Consider the following 15,774-nt stretch of genomic DNA (forward strand, 5'->3'; position numbering starts at 1 on the left):
TCAAATATGGCAACATCTTTGTATGCGGGCCCAGAGCTGTAGTGTAACTGAGTGGATGTAAATGAGCTATAGGATACAGAAGACATGGGCTTGAGTCAGACCACAATGGTGTACCCATCTGTAACTGGATAAGTTTCAAAATAGGTGTGGACCTTTGTCTATCTTCATGATATCAATGGCAGCCTCATCCATGACTCCCACCAAGTATGGTACACGGCACACAGAAAGAAATAAGGGTGGATTTTTTTTTTTTAATTTATTGGAAAGTGGTATTGTTATGTGATCAGGCCACCTGACTATACAGGTTTATCATACCTATGGCCAGTGTGAAAAGTATATAGAGGGCTAAACATGGTCTCCAGGCAAACTCTTAATAAGAAGCTGTGTTCCTAAGCCTTGCCATATAAACAAAATTTTGTGTGTCTTTCTAGTAGAATATTAAAAGCCTACAGTGAGTTTTATGTTTATATTTGACGTACATAACTGAAGACAATTTCCAGAAACATCTCTGGGCCAACTCAACTCAGCATCACATGATCCAGTGGGAACACAGTGACCTGGAAACTGAATCTCCATTGTATAATTATATATGTCTACACACACACACACACAGAGAGACAAACACATTCTGCTTTCAAAGCAATATAAGAATATGCTTAAAATCATTTAAATAGTTTATAAATGTGACATGCCATATGAAATAGGACACTGAGCAGAAAAAGATGATTGAAATAATTGAATGTGATAGAATCATGGTACTTTACAAAAAATAGGATAGAAAATGCGATCCAATAGTAACAATAAAGTTAATTTTTGAGACACGAATATAAATCATGAGACATACAGATAGGAAAAACTCAATATGTAATTAACCATAACTTCACCAAAATGCTTAGGCTATCTGGAAAGAGGAAAATCTTTGCATAGAAGAATGACATTATTTGACAATCAGGATCTACAAATGGTAAGGCTGGGAAGGTTGCTATTCCATAGGGCAGACAACAACAGCCAGGGTGGCAATCACAAAATGAACAGTATGTAAGCCTTTGTATTTCATTTCTAAACTTCACAGGATGACAGTCTCATTGCCTTAGTCATCATCTAAAATAAGAGAAAGAAAAATGATCATTAGTGCACTTACATAGCCAAGATATTAGTAGTAACGTAGGCGGAGGTATCATTTCTTCCCTTTATGGCCTTTTGAGTCGAGGTAAAACTGAATTTTGCTGTAGCTTTAGCATATATGTGCTCATGGGAACAACTATTATCCCCATCTAGACAATATTTCCTGACTGGTAATCTTGCACAGATAACCTAAGGGATATTGCTGAATATATTAATTCATAATCATATAGTTTGTAGATAAATCTCACTTTGGATTTTTTCTCTCTCTAAAATCACCTGTCAGAACAAAATATGATCTTCCCAGTACATACAAGCAGGCTAATGGAACTGATTTTTCTATCCTAAATACACGGAGTACAACTAGGAGGCCTTGGGCGGGGGCCCTGGCCGGCTGCAGTGGGCTCAGCCGGAATGGTGGAAGAATGCTATGTGTGTGGTCATTGGTGTCAGAACCTACAAAGCTTGGCTCCCACTTTGGACATCTCTGTGTGGGCATCTCAATGATAGTTATATTTAACTTAGATTACATTGCGCAGACTTTCAGATATCTCTCTGTTTAAAACTTGTGCTGCAAGGTAAGAGAGCAGAACAAGGAAGGCCCAGATTTAGGGAGGACCCTGCTGTGACCTCCGTGTGTTCCTAAAAACTCACATGAGAATCCTGGGCCCAATGTGATAGTGTTAGAAGGTGTGACCTTTGGGAGGTGATTAGGTCCTACGGGTGGAACCCCCATGATTAAGATTAGTGCCCTTATAAGAGACCCTACAGAGTTCCCTAGTCCCTTCCACCATGAAAGGACACAAAGAGAAGTCTGCCTTTGAAAGAGGGCCTCACCTGGTCATGCTGGCACCCTGACCTCAGACATCCAGCAACCAGAACTGTGACAAATAAATGGTTTTTGTTGTTGTTTATAAGCTACCCAGTCTGTGGTAATAGAAGTGGGCCTGACTGTATTTTCAAGAATGAAAGACGAAGGAAAATGAAAAGGGGTATAATTCCTGCCTGCTGCTACCCTTCCTGCTGCAGAATAAAAACAAGCAAAATCAAGGAAAAGGAAAAATGATGCATTTTTAATGATACTGTTTTATCATTTTCACCTTTTTCTTTACTAATCTTTAAAGACAAATCTATTCATATTGCCACTAGATTTTTTAACACTCCAAGTAAACAGCACGTTTTGATATAAGAAATGGTAAAATGTTTTAAGTTTTTCTGATGTTAAGGTTATATATTTTAGACCAAGAAAATAAAACTGGAAAAGGGCTCAGTAGTAACACAAGTGATTCTGGAAGGCTGAGTTCATAAACATTAACAATGAGATCCTATGTTCTAATAGGACATCCACGAGCTTGTTTCCTCTGGTTTGAACTGGAAGATTTCTCTAGTGTTCTTTCTCTCTCTCTCTCTCTCTCTCTCTCTCTCTCTCTCTCTCTCTCTCTCTCTCTCCCTCCCTCCCTCCCTCCCTCCCTCCCTGCCTCCCTCCTTCTCTTTCTCCCTCTCCCTCCCTGAAAACAGCTTCTGTAGGCTCAGTTATGACAAAGTAATTTCCTTACAGATAGGGAGCTTGTCTTCTGAAGAAATGAAAAGACCTGAGCAGATTCCCACCCATAATAAAAAGCTGTCAGAATGTCTAACTGCAATAATGTAGTTAAGGACAGAAATAAAACATCTTTATCTTGTCCAGCATAGTATATAAGTGTCTGGAATATTTTCTTGCTTCATTATTCTGAACATAAACACTATATTTTTCTTTACAGAAGAAGAAGCATGTTAAGTAAAAAAAATCACTTTTCAAAAAAAAATTTTGTGATGAACATTTTACTAGTCCTGGAATGAATGTTTTGCTTCTCTTGAATTATGTAACTGCTTTCAGGGGATTTGAAAAATAATTATTTCAGTAAAAGGGCATAGAGCTCCTGCACTTGCATAATTTCCCATAAGCAAAATTAAATCAGAATTATAGAAGTATATCACCACAAGTCCAGGTGGCTCTGAGGCGATGCCTGGAAGAAATCAGGAAGCAGTGAGTCAACAAGAATCAGGTGAGCCTCCAGCTCTATGTGTCCTCAGCAATCTCCCTTCAATGATCACTTGGAGTAGGACATAAACTGCAAATGGCATGGACAAGATTTAACAATGAAAAGCAGTGAAATGTTTTGGCAATAACAGAAGCGCAAAGTAAGGAAACAGAGGGGAAGAAATACACTATATTAAATTTAAGAGAGGTTGAAAACTATGGATGTAATTGGGGCGTGGCCTTCCATTAAGCTAAGGGATTCATGGAGGAAAACAAGATTGGCAGTGAGACAAGGGTGATCTGAGTGAGTGGTCTGCATTTATCAAATTATTTGCATATGAAAACTTCCCCATTTCCAAACCAAGATCCTGGGAAGGGATTTTTTGAAGCTTTTTGGAGCTCTTGAGATGTCTTGGTTAAACTATAGTTTTTAGCCATGATAGTCTATGTATTATTACCAAAAATGTAAACCATAAAGTAGCCCCAAATAGCCCACTATTGTTTATGCAGCATCCTGACATTTCCTGTGGGTTTTTTTCTTTGTTGAGCATTCAAAATGCAATTTTAATAACATTTCCATCTATTTTTACTCCTCTGCCCACCCCCCGACACACACGGAATCACACCCAAGCATCATGAACATGTTTGTCTGTCTAATCTGTTTCCAGCAGAATACAGCATCTGCAACAGAATAGGTGCCAATTACAAATTTGTTTATTTCATGAATGCCATATGATAGAAGTAGGTTAATGCCTTAATAGCAGTGGAAATAAAGGTATCTTTTTATGAGACTACTAGAGGCCTGATGCACGAAATTCATGCACGAGTAGGTTTTTGCAGCTGCAGCAGCTGCCTCGATCCCTTCCTCACAGCTGGGGGAGCTGCCTCGATCCCATGGCTGCAGCCCCGGCTTTGTCCAGAAGGTTATCTGGAAGGACGTCCAGAGGGCCGTTCAGTCTATTTGCATAGTATGCTTTTATTATAATAGATTGATAAAATAGGACACAAATTATTAGCTTCCTCACCTTTCAACTCAGAGTTTCTATTTTATTAGGCGTGTCTCTTAAATTATCAATATTTTCATTTTCTTCAGATAGATACCCAGAAGTAGAATTGTTGGGTCATTTGGTGGTTTCATTTTTAATTTTTTGAGGAATCTCCATACTGTTTACCACAATGACTGTACCAATTAGCAATCCCACAGATAGTGCACAAGGGTTCCCGTTTTCTCCAAATCCTTGCCAACACTTGTTATCATTTTGATAACTTTTTTTTCTTATTAGATGTCAGTGTAATGTCTAAAACACCATTATATCACATTTGGTTTATATTTTTTATTTAGCCAGAATATTGAAAGGATCAGATATGTAATTACAGCACCAAACATTCCATTTTTCTAGATTAATGATGCTCTATATAGGCAGCAGTTTGGAAAATGTAATTTATTGTGCTGAAACAATAATTCATTTAATGGTATGAGTGACCCATAAAATCTAATGCAATTTTAGAAGTGTCTAATATAGTCCCAAAGAATAGCTAAGAGAAAGTGGGTCACTGTGTAAGCAAACATCTACATCCCTAAGAAGAGTGGTGATAATGTTTCAGAAATAGAGACCAAAGAACCACAACAGAATAATGCAACTTTGCAGATTGTTTCATGCATATAAAAGAAAGCACCTGTCTATAAGTGGTGATGCATTTTATTTGAAAAACTGTATACTAGCTCTTTAAAAGTGTTCATGATTACAGTGGGGAGTAGGAGAACATTTCACTTACACATTTCTTAAATGGTTTCAAACATATTTTCTCTTTTGATTACATTATAGTTCTGTGATATAAAATATAGATATGACTCTAAGCCACACACACATACAGCTAACCTGGGTAACTGGATTTTCCATGTTACATATGAATCTTCTCATTCAAAACAGTTACTGCATTTACTCTAATGCATATATACTATATATATATATATATATATATATATATATATATATATACCCAAAGATTTAATTTTTGCTAAGATTAGCTAAAATAGGAGACTTCATATAAATTTGTTTTTTTAATGTGTATTATTTTCACTTGGCTGAAATAAAAATTTCTTATTTGCAGTATATTCAAATATGGGTCATTACCTGTGCACAGGAATAATGAAATCAATCCAATATACAGGGTGGGGCAAAAGTAGGTTTACAGTTGTCTGTATGGAAAATAATATAATAATTAGTAAATAATACAAGAATAAACTCTGTTTTGTGTACTCACAGCTATAAACCTACTTTTGCCCCACCCTGTATAGCTTAAAGAATTCCAGTGATGATACAGCATTTCCAAATGAAATGCCATTCTTTAACATTCAATGAAATGAAGAATAGTTTTCATTTTCAATTGTGACTTTGAGTGGTTTCATTTCAGAAGATATCACAAAAGGAAAGAAGATGTATGTGTAATTGTTTTAGAATTATTTTGGACTAATGAGAGAACTGTTGCTATAAGATTATAAGTAAAACAATTCAATGTAAGAAATAGATTTTTCCATAATAGGAAGTGTCTGAAAATAATAGAATTCCATATGGTATAGTGAACTCCCTAACAGGAATGATTTAAGTGCAGGTAAGGCTATCAGAGGGATTTTACAAGGACGTGATGAGGAGATTGTTAATCTTTATGGCTTCTTCCAGTACTAGTTCTCTAAGATTCTGAAAATTTTGATTCTCTATGAAGCCTTCAAATGCTGATTTTTAAAAATTCCTTTATTCATAAATTTAATAAATATTTGTTTAGGCCCTATTACATTACCACAGACCATGTAGAAGGCATAGAAAAATAAATAAAACAAATATACAAAGACATGATTGCTGTCCTCAAGAGGCTTACATGTGGTAGAAATTTGGATGTTAGACAAAAGCATGTGCCTATATGCATGCAGAAGGTCATATTTCAGTATATGACATGAATAAAAAGATCAGGTACTGTGAGATTTAGGGTGAAGTTCTATGGTATCTGGGAATGCCCACTAAGGAAGTAACATGCAAGCTGTCACCTAAAATAAGAGAAGTCAGGGGGGAAGGATGAGCATGATGTCATGGCCATAAAGATGAATGGTGCCAAAGTAGCGCTATGGGTAGAGCTTTGCAGTTTCAGGAAATTAAAAGCAAATATCAATGCTGCTGAAGCATAAAGAAGGAACAGAGAAGAGCATAGAAACTCATTTAGTAGGCTTACATCATCCCAAATTTTATAGGTCATTGTAAGTAGTCAAATATTTATTATAAAGTTAATGAGAAGCTATTAAAAAGTTTTCACCTGGAGAGTGACATAATATAAATTGTGTTTCTACAACACCTCTTTCACGTAGGCCATGCCCTGGAAGTAACTGGAGATAGGAGTTAAGTAAGAATCCCAGGGGAGAGATAATGGTAATCTAGACCAGAATAGTAGCAGGAAAGAAGGTATAAAGTTAAGAGGATATTAAATTTTCTGATTCATTAGGGAATGGCTGAAATAGAATGTCAAAAATGTAATAGTTTCTCAAATAGACAAGATAGCTAGGTAGAGGACTTATCCAACTGCTTTAAAAATTATCAAAATGGAGTGGAATGTATAAAAACACAGTTGAAAGCACTGGACTATGCTATGAATTTTAAGAGAAGAAAAAGCACATGAACTGAGACCACACTAACCCTGGAGGAATTGTTCAAAATGCTGCAGAGAGAAATAGAGCCAGACAGGCAGCACTGGTCTTTCTGCATGAGAAACAGGGCAATGAAAAGGCAAGATCAGAAATGCAAGTTGTATCGGAAAGAAAACCAGTCATAGCTGAGTACATGACTCAAGTCTGCCTTACTATATAGTCATAGTAATCTAAACCCTCGATATTGAAATAAACAAATTTTTAGTGAAACTGTATTGAGAGGAGGGTGTGATATTCAGGGAAGAAAATGTACATGCCTGGTGAAGAAGAAAAAGTGAATTACCAGCAAATTATCTTCTATAGCAGGAAATCAATAAATAATGTAAACAGTGGAGGTGAAAACCATATCAGTTAGAGCTTGGATGAAAAGAAGCAAGTAATATGCCAATAGTAGGCAATGCTGTTTATGTCAACAAACCTTCTAGGAATAGTTGATTCTATAAAATATGTGCTTATATAGCTTTGATTAAAAATTGGGAAATAAATTTGATAATATTCTTTGTACAGAGAAGAATTTTCAGGAGATACTATTTCACAAATGCCTCTAATGATTGAAAATCCACGGAATGATGGAGGTTTTTAAGAGGGATGCACCAATAATATTAATCCACAAAAGATGGCATATTTCCTTGCAAATCAGAAATTTTAAGGTATTTCTAAACTGGATGATTCATAGTATAACTTACTGAATTTGCTTAAATTTGAATCACTCAAATTTAAATGCAAATTTGGCATTTAAAATTTGTAAACAATGTAAAGTGCTATTAACATGCATAAATTGCTTTTCCACACAATATGTTTCTCTTATTCAGAAAATAGACATTCCAGAAAGTCACTAGTAATGACAAAACAGAACACTGTTATGAGTGATATTTTCCCATATGAGTAATCTGAGAATTGATTTACATACTCAAATTTTAGAGGGTGGGCACTAAAGACAAAGCATAGGAGAACAATGGTGGATATTTTTAACTTGTGACTTGATGTAGAAAATGACCATTTTAAGTGGTCCAAACAAAGCCAAAATTATATATATACTAGAGGCCCGGTGCACAAAAATTTGTGCACTCGTGGGGGTGGGGGGTCCCTCAGCCAGGCCAGGGCCCTCTCACAGTCTGGGACCCCTCAGGGGATGACCACCTGCTGGCTTAGGCCCGCTCCCCAGGGGATTGGGCCTAAGATGGCAATCAGACATCCCTCTGGCAGCCTGGCAGCCCTAAGGGGATGTTCACTTGCCAGCGGGGAGCAGGCCTAAACTGCAGTTGGACATCCTTAGCGCTGCTGAGGAGGCAGGAGAGGCTCCTACCACCACCACTGTACTGGCAGCCATCTGCCTGGCTTGTAGCTGAACAGAGCTCCTCCCACGTGAGAGCGCCCTGAGCATCAGAGGGCAGCTCCTGCATTGAGCGTCTGCCCCCTGGTGGTCAGTGTGTGTCATAGTGACCAGTCATTCCCAGTCCTTCTGCTGTTAGGGTCAGTTTTCATATTACCCTTTTACTATATAGGATAGAGGCCTGGTGCACGGGTGGGGGCCAGCTGGTTTGTCTTGAAGGGTGTCCCGGATCAGGGTGGGGGTCCCGCTTGGGTGCCTGGCCAGCCTGGATGAGGGGATGATGGCTGTTTGCAGCTGGTCACACCCTCTTCAGGGTGAGGGTCCCCACTGGGGTGCCTGGCCAGTCTGGGTGAAGGGCTGAGGGCTGTTTTCAGGCTGGTGGGTGACTAAAGCTCCCAGCCTCTCCTTTTTTTCATTTTTTTTTATTCTGGGATTTATTTACTTTCTATGGCTGTCACTGGAGATGAGAGCCGGCTTTAGCTCTGAGGCCGGCTCCAGCTTGAGTCCTCGGCTGCTGAAAGCAGGTATCTGGAGCTTGTTTAGCTTCTATAATTGCAACATTGTTTCTTAGACTGCAGCTCAGAGGCTGGCAGCGGCTGGCGGGGAACCTTGGCTTCCTCCATCACTGGAGCAAGCAAGCTTCCTGTTTGCTTCAGCTGCCTGGCTGCTGGCCACCATCTTGGTTGGCAGTTAATTTGCATATCGCCCTGATTAGCCAATGGGAAGGGTGTCAGGGTTATGGTCAATTTGCATCTTCCTCTTTTATTAGTGTAGATATATGCCTATGTGACCATGTGACCAGTAGCTATGATGCACAATGACCACCAGGAAGCAGACACTCAACACAGGAGCTGCTGAGCTGTGGTGACTTGGCAGCTGCGGTTCTCAGCTGACACACCCACAACCAGAGAGGAGGGAGCCTGATTCCAGGTGCATCACCCGCGATCCGCCCTCTTGCAATCTGGGATTGCTCCGAGGATGTCAGAAAGCTGGTTTCAGCCCGATCCCCAGAGGCCAGGCCAAGTGACCCCACTGGTGCATGAATCCATGCACTGGGCCTCTAGTAATAATAATAAAGGAACATATATGATGACAGAAGGAGACTAGACTTTGGGTAGTGAGTATACAGTGCAGTATACAGATGGTTCAATATTTGTATATATTGCATAGTGATAACCACAATCTAGTTCACATCTGTCATCATACACAGTTATAAAAATTTATTTTTTTCTTGTGATGAGAACTTTTAAGATTTTTCTCTGTTAGCAACTTTCAGGTATACAACATAGCATTATTAACTATAGTACCATGCTGTACATCACATCCCCAGGACTTATTCCCTTTATAAGTGGAAGTTGGTAATTTTTGATCCCCTTCACCCATTTCATCCACCCTCAACTAACCATCCCCCTCCTCTGGCAACCATGAGCTTGTCTTTTTTTTTTAAAGTCCACATGTAAGTGACATCATATGATATTGGTCTTCTCTGACTTATTCCACATAGCAAAATTCCCTTAAAGTTCATCCATGTCATTACAGAAGGCAAGATTTTATTTTTTTGTGGCTAAATATTTATATTTATCCCATCATCCATCAATATGCATTTAGGTTTTCCCTGTCTTGGCCATCATCAATAATGCTGCCGTGAACATGGGGTGGCAGATATCTTTTCAAATTAGTGTTTTGTTCCTTTGGATAAATACCCAGAAATAAAATTGCTGGATCATATGGTAGTTCTACTGTACTTTAAATTTTTGAGGATTTTTGGTACTCTTTTTCCATAGTGGCTGCACCAATTTACATTCTCACCAATAGTGTGTAAGGGTTCCCCTTTTTTCCACATTCTCACCGAAATTTATTTATTGTCCTCTTGATAATTACCATTCTAAGTAGTGTGAGGTGATAGCTCATTCTGGTTTTGATTTGCATTTTTCCTGAAGATTAGTTATGTTCAGCATCTTTTCATGTGTCTGTTGGCCATCTGTATGTCTTCTTTGGAAAATTGTCTATTCAGATCTTCTGCCCATTTTTAAGTTGGATTATTTAGAATATTTTTGCTATTGAGTTATAGATTCACTTTACATATTTTGGATATTAAAGCCTTATTATATATAAGACTTTCAAATATTTTTCTATTTAGTAGTAGGTTGGCTTTTCTTTTGTTGATGATACTTTTCGCTGTGCAGAAAATTTTTAGTTTGATGTATCCACGCTTCTTTATTTTTGCTATTGTTGCCTTTGCTTTAGAAATCAGATCCTAAATATCATCAAGACCAATGTTTAGGAGTTACTACCTATATTTTCTCCTAGTTTTATGGTTTTAGGAATTATATTCCAACCTTTCAGTCATTTTGAGTTCATTTTAGTGGTCTCTTTTCATTCTTTTGCAGGTCCAGTTTTCCCAACACTATTTATTGAAGAGACATTTTTTCTCATTGCACATTTTTAGTTCCTTTGTTTTAAATTAATTGAACATATATGTGTGGGTTTATTTCTGTTCCATTGATCTGTGTGTCTTTTTTTTTTTTTTTGCCAATACCATACTGTTTTAATTACAATAGCTTTGTAATATAGTTTAAAATCGGGGAGTATGTAATTGCAGATTTGTTGGCTATTCAGAGCCGTCTATGATTACTTAAAATTTTAGGGTTTGTTTTTTCTATTTATGTGAAAAATGCTACTAGAATTTTGACATAAGTTGCATTGAATCTGTAGCTTGCTTCGGGTTATGTGGATATTTTAACAATTATTTTGTCTAATTCATTCACATAGAATATCTTTCCATTTATTTGCTTATCTCATTTTTTATATTTATTGCATATTGATAATATGTTGGACTAAATATACTTTATTATTACAGTTATTTTCATCAATTTATTTTTTTACATGGCTAATATCTGGCTCACATTATATTTCTGTTACCTAGTCATGTTTGAGAATTTAATTTTCAATACTGGAGACTGAGTAGAAGAGAGAGTGGGTCAGCTCATTTTTAGAGAACACTTAATATTCTTAGTGATGCAAATCTGATTATGTAATTGTCTGTAGAAGCCACAAGGAAAGTTATAGGAACAAGCAATTATTTTGCCCACTAAACATATTTTCTGTATTTTTAATAGAATTTATTACAGTGTTTTATTAATCATTCTATATTGGCAATGACTGTCTTATATTCCAAGTGACATTTAAATGACCTAAAACTACTGCAGCACAATTTTAGACCATAAAGAAACATGTTAGCAGTGACCTATCTTTGCATAACTTTATAAATTTGTGGCTAGGTGAGACAAAGTACTGAACTTGGATTACAAAATAGTATAGAAATTGTGGTATAAAGCATACCACTATCGGGCCAAGCAGAAAGCCTTTTTAACACCTAGGTCTAAAGTCGATTATCTTTGCTATATATCCTGAAGTAGTTCATATTCTTTTTCTTCCTTGCCAAGAGTTCCTGTTGGAACAAGAAGGGAGAATTTGGCAGGAAATGATAGAGAGCAAAGGTGGAAAGAGGAAACCATTCATTTAGTGATTTAAGCTGCCAACCAAATGCACACTCCTCTGAAATAAAGGATGAAGAGAAATTAAAGTAGGACAAAATAGGGACATACTAATATGTGGACCAGAACTAGAGAGAAGGAAAACCAAAGACCAGATCATGCTTGAGGTGGGCAGACAGTTCCTGACGCCTCCTGACATAAATGCTATGCTCTCTCCCAACCAAAAAATTACAGCGTATGATTTTCCACTGCTGCTGAAACGTTTTAAGATTTTTCAATGTATAATAGGTATTTTAATAGGAAGGTGTCAGAGCATTTCAAATGTGACTAACTGCCAAATTGCTATGGTTCTCATTGCTTGAAATCAACAGCTGGAACAAATTTTATTCTTATTCCTAGTCCCTATGACTCACCATCTAAATTGTCAAGGTAACTCATTTCTGTTGTAAGTTTGAGCTAGTCGTGTTTGCTCTATTCCATTAGGACCACAAGTTATGAATTCTACAACAGTTTTAGAAAATTAATTTATTAAATGAAGGTAATTTAACCTGAATATATGTCTCTTCATATAAGAAAATTTAAATAAATAAAACAGTTAATGGAAGAAAATGAACAGCAAGGATATTTGATTACAGAAAAATATGATAAAAGGAAAGGAAGTCAGAATAAACATTCCAAGAAAACTTAAATTTTGAAATTGAATGCGTGTTCAATTCCGTTAGGCATCTCCCACAAGGTACAACATGAAATGGCCTTTATGATGGAGGCATGAGGCATTATAGAAGAGATCAAAGAAAGCCCATAAAATAGATTTTTAAAGTCTTGAATCAGAGTACTAGTAGAAATTAAAATTTAACAAACTTGAAAAGCTCTTTCATAATTCAAAGGGGGAAAATACTAAATGTTTAAAATGCTTGGAGAGAATATAAGGCACTGGGGGTGAAGGGGGTGGAATGAGATTTTGCTTGTGGTGATGGGTGCATGACGCAGTGTGCAGATGATGCTTTCAACTGTACACGGGTTTCATTATGGCTTTGCAAAACAGTGTCGCCCCAATACACTCAATAAAAAATTTTTATGGTAAAAAAATACTAATTTGAGTCTAATTCTCACTATATAAATTAATAAATATGAGCTGGGATTATGACCCTCACTAGAAGTTTAAATGTACTCAAGGAACTACCCTCCGCCCTCAATGGTGTCATCCATTTAGGAATTCAATAATATGAAAACTGGAGTGTGGGTTGACCATTTATGACGGTCAAAAATGATTAATCACTGATTGAAATATAAAGCATTGACAATTATCAACAAAGTCAAGATAAAACAAAATTTACTTAAAATTACACATTTTTATCTCCAACTTTTTACTTGTGTATTTCTAGAAGGGCAAGAAGAACAAAGGCAAATATAAAGATGAACAATTCTTCATCTGTGGGATGTTTAAAATGTAATTGTATTCCTAACCTTAATTACAGAGATGCCATTAAGAAATTCAACAATTTAAAAATAACTGAAATGACTCTTAGTAGAAACAAAATCAGTCTTAAGCTCCCAAAGCGAGTTGTAGAGGAGAAACTGGAAGCAGTAAGCCCTGCACAGTGTAAGCCTTAGAGAAGAACAAAGAACAGACAACATCAAACATATGCAGGCAAGGAAGAATAGAAAGCTTACTAATTTTTTATTTATGACACTTTTTTAAATATTTTAAACCCTTTTCTCAAAGACAAAACTCTCAGATTGACTCAAAGTAACACCCATTTATACTCTGTATAAAAGAGGCCCAGGAGTGAATCTGGAAATATGGAAGAGGGCAATTTGAGCACAGACCCTCTGCTGCCCCTGGCCCCTACCCTACTTTTGCTCTCCTCCTCCTCAAGCCCCATCTCTGTAATAATTAATATAGCATTGTGGGCACACATGGGCGACTCCAAGAGGGCTTCTCATATTTTAATTTCTATCAGAATCATTGGAGTGATAACCAGGGAGTGACCACATGTTGATGGACGGGGCAGATTTTATGGGAAAAGATGTAGTCCTGCTTTGTGGGGGATGTTGGTTCCCCTAACAGGTCCTAGCTCAACCACCTGTGAATGCCTTACGGAAACGGTGTGTGCCTCACACATTTTATTCCAAAAATGCCCTACTGATCCTGAGCATCTGGTGAATTTAAGGGCGTGGTGTTGGTCGGTTGCCTGGATCAAAGTCTCCATGGTGGGGAGAGAGGTAGAACTTGAGTAGATAGGGACCGAGAGCAGAGAGCTTTCTCCCTGCCACTCACCAGTATAAGAAGTTTCCAGTATCTGCTACACAATACACGGTTGCAGCAGCAACTGTTGTGTATTCCACAACCATCTGGTTTTCTACAGCTGAGGGACTCTAATATCTTCCAATGAATAGCTACTAAGGGAACAAAAAAAAAAATCCAAAATGACATTGCACACTCCTACTTAGATCAGTAGACCGAATAATCCTATGAGGATGAAATCAGAATATGAAAAGTACATTTTGTAACTTAAAAAAAAGTGGCATCATATAATTTTAAATTCAATTGATGGGCTCTCTGCTTCAAAATAAGAAAAAATAGCCTACCCCAGGACAAGGATACTGCCAACCACTAGAAAATAAATGGCTAAATTGCAATATCATATATTTGAAACATGTAGGTGCAACAGAACTAGATGGACTAAAACTGCAGAGATGAGAGAACCATTTGGATGTGAGCTGATGGCCACCAGTCATTTTCTATGATTTTCCTGGAGAAGATGCCAGTTCTATGATGGCTTGACTCAGGCACAGACCACTGTTTGGGTGGGGCTGGGAGAGGAAATAAGCTCTACTTCAGGGACCACAGGGAACTGGAATGACAAATTCAAGACCTGAAGGCCAGCTTTCCCAAAACACTGCTGAATCCTGAGGCTGCTTGGGAGCCAAAGCTTCTGAGAAGAAAATAGTTTCCCACAATCCCAGTAGAAATCATGGCCTAGAAATGAAGCAAGAGATGACAGTCTCAGAGGAAGCTGAAGTTCACCCGATAGCATTTATCCATCCTGTGTGAAGCCAGAGAATGAGAATAGTAAAGGTTGAAACCAACAAGCAAGAACATTGTAATTGGGAAGAAACAAGAAAAACATCAGAATAAAAATAAATATTTACTCAATAGCTGCAGAGCTCTAAAAATATGGCACCTCTAAAACACAAAGATGATTTTAAATAAAACAAGAAAAAGCTTAAATTAAAACTGAAGGACTAAAATTTTTTTACTATGAATAATGTTATTTTATTAAATTTTGAGTGACATATCAGGTATTTAAGCACAAAATATAAAGGCAAGGAATTTAGGAATGTTGGAAAATGGAAATTCCAAGATGACAGGGCTATGCCTAAGTAGGAATTCACTCCCAATTAGTTTATCACATACCATTGTTCATGTGGAATCAATTTACCGAGTAATAAAAGTAGTATGAAGGAAATGATGGGCACAGAGACAAATACAGAAGTAAATAAAAATAGGCAATGATTTAGAAATGGGTCTGTTAACAGATGAAAATGTATTAAAATAAAAAATAATCATTCTCAAGCTTTCCACCCCATCTGGTGTGATGTGCCCATCCACAGTGAGGAGAGCTGTGCACCAACCAAGGCAAGAATGCTTTGGAGATTATTTTGTTTCCCATTTCAATCCCATTTCTGTTCCTAGAAATAAGCCAGGGCCAGGCCAGGGCACTGAAGGAAGGCCTTTGCACTTTGGAGTGAAATGTGCACAATGCATATGTTAGCTCTGCACTCATCTTCAAAGTCTGTGTAACAGTTCCTCTTGAGATGTGGAGACAAGACCATATTTGCAACAGCCTGATTTAAAATCCACCATCTAACAGCTCCTTTCTTGAATATATTTTTTTAACCTCTGTAAAAGTCATGTCATAAGATAGGTATTAAAAACATAAGAATAACCAAAGGCAAACTATTTCCTGTGTATATTGCTTCACATTTTACATAAAATATTCAATTTCCCTATTGCAATATTTTTTTTAGATTCAATATAAACTATAAGTTCCCTGATGATCAGTGATGTTGAGCATCTTTTCATATGTCTATTGGTTATTTG

The 15,774-nt window shown here is 37.2% G+C and overlaps 1 protein-coding gene across 2 annotated transcripts in view; it reads right to left on the reverse strand.

Moving 5' to 3' along the window:
• Positions 1 to 661: 661 nt before the first annotated feature.
• Positions 662 to 15,774, reverse strand: part of CCDC102B (coiled-coil domain containing 102B) — a 149,629-nt gene continuing 134,516 nt past the window's right edge. The window contains exons 8-9 of one of the 2 annotated variants that reach the window (XR_004970028.1): positions 3,100 to 3,233; positions 662 to 1,101 (exon numbers count right to left, since the gene is read on the reverse strand). Coding sequence is in view for 1 of the 2 variants with exons in the window: in XM_036322914.1 (XP_036178807.1) it covers positions 1,098 to 1,101 (4 nt within the window). In the remaining variant the exon portion in view is untranslated. The remainder of the gene's footprint in view (positions 1,102 to 3,099; positions 3,234 to 15,774) is intronic. The other variant, XM_036322914.1, reaches the window with a different exon arrangement.

Source organism: Myotis myotis, unplaced genomic scaffold, assembly GCF_014108235.1.
Source record: "Myotis myotis isolate mMyoMyo1 unplaced genomic scaffold, mMyoMyo1.p scaffold_m19_p_9, whole genome shotgun sequence".
Classification (NCBI taxonomy): domain Eukaryota; kingdom Metazoa; phylum Chordata; class Mammalia; order Chiroptera; family Vespertilionidae; genus Myotis; species Myotis myotis.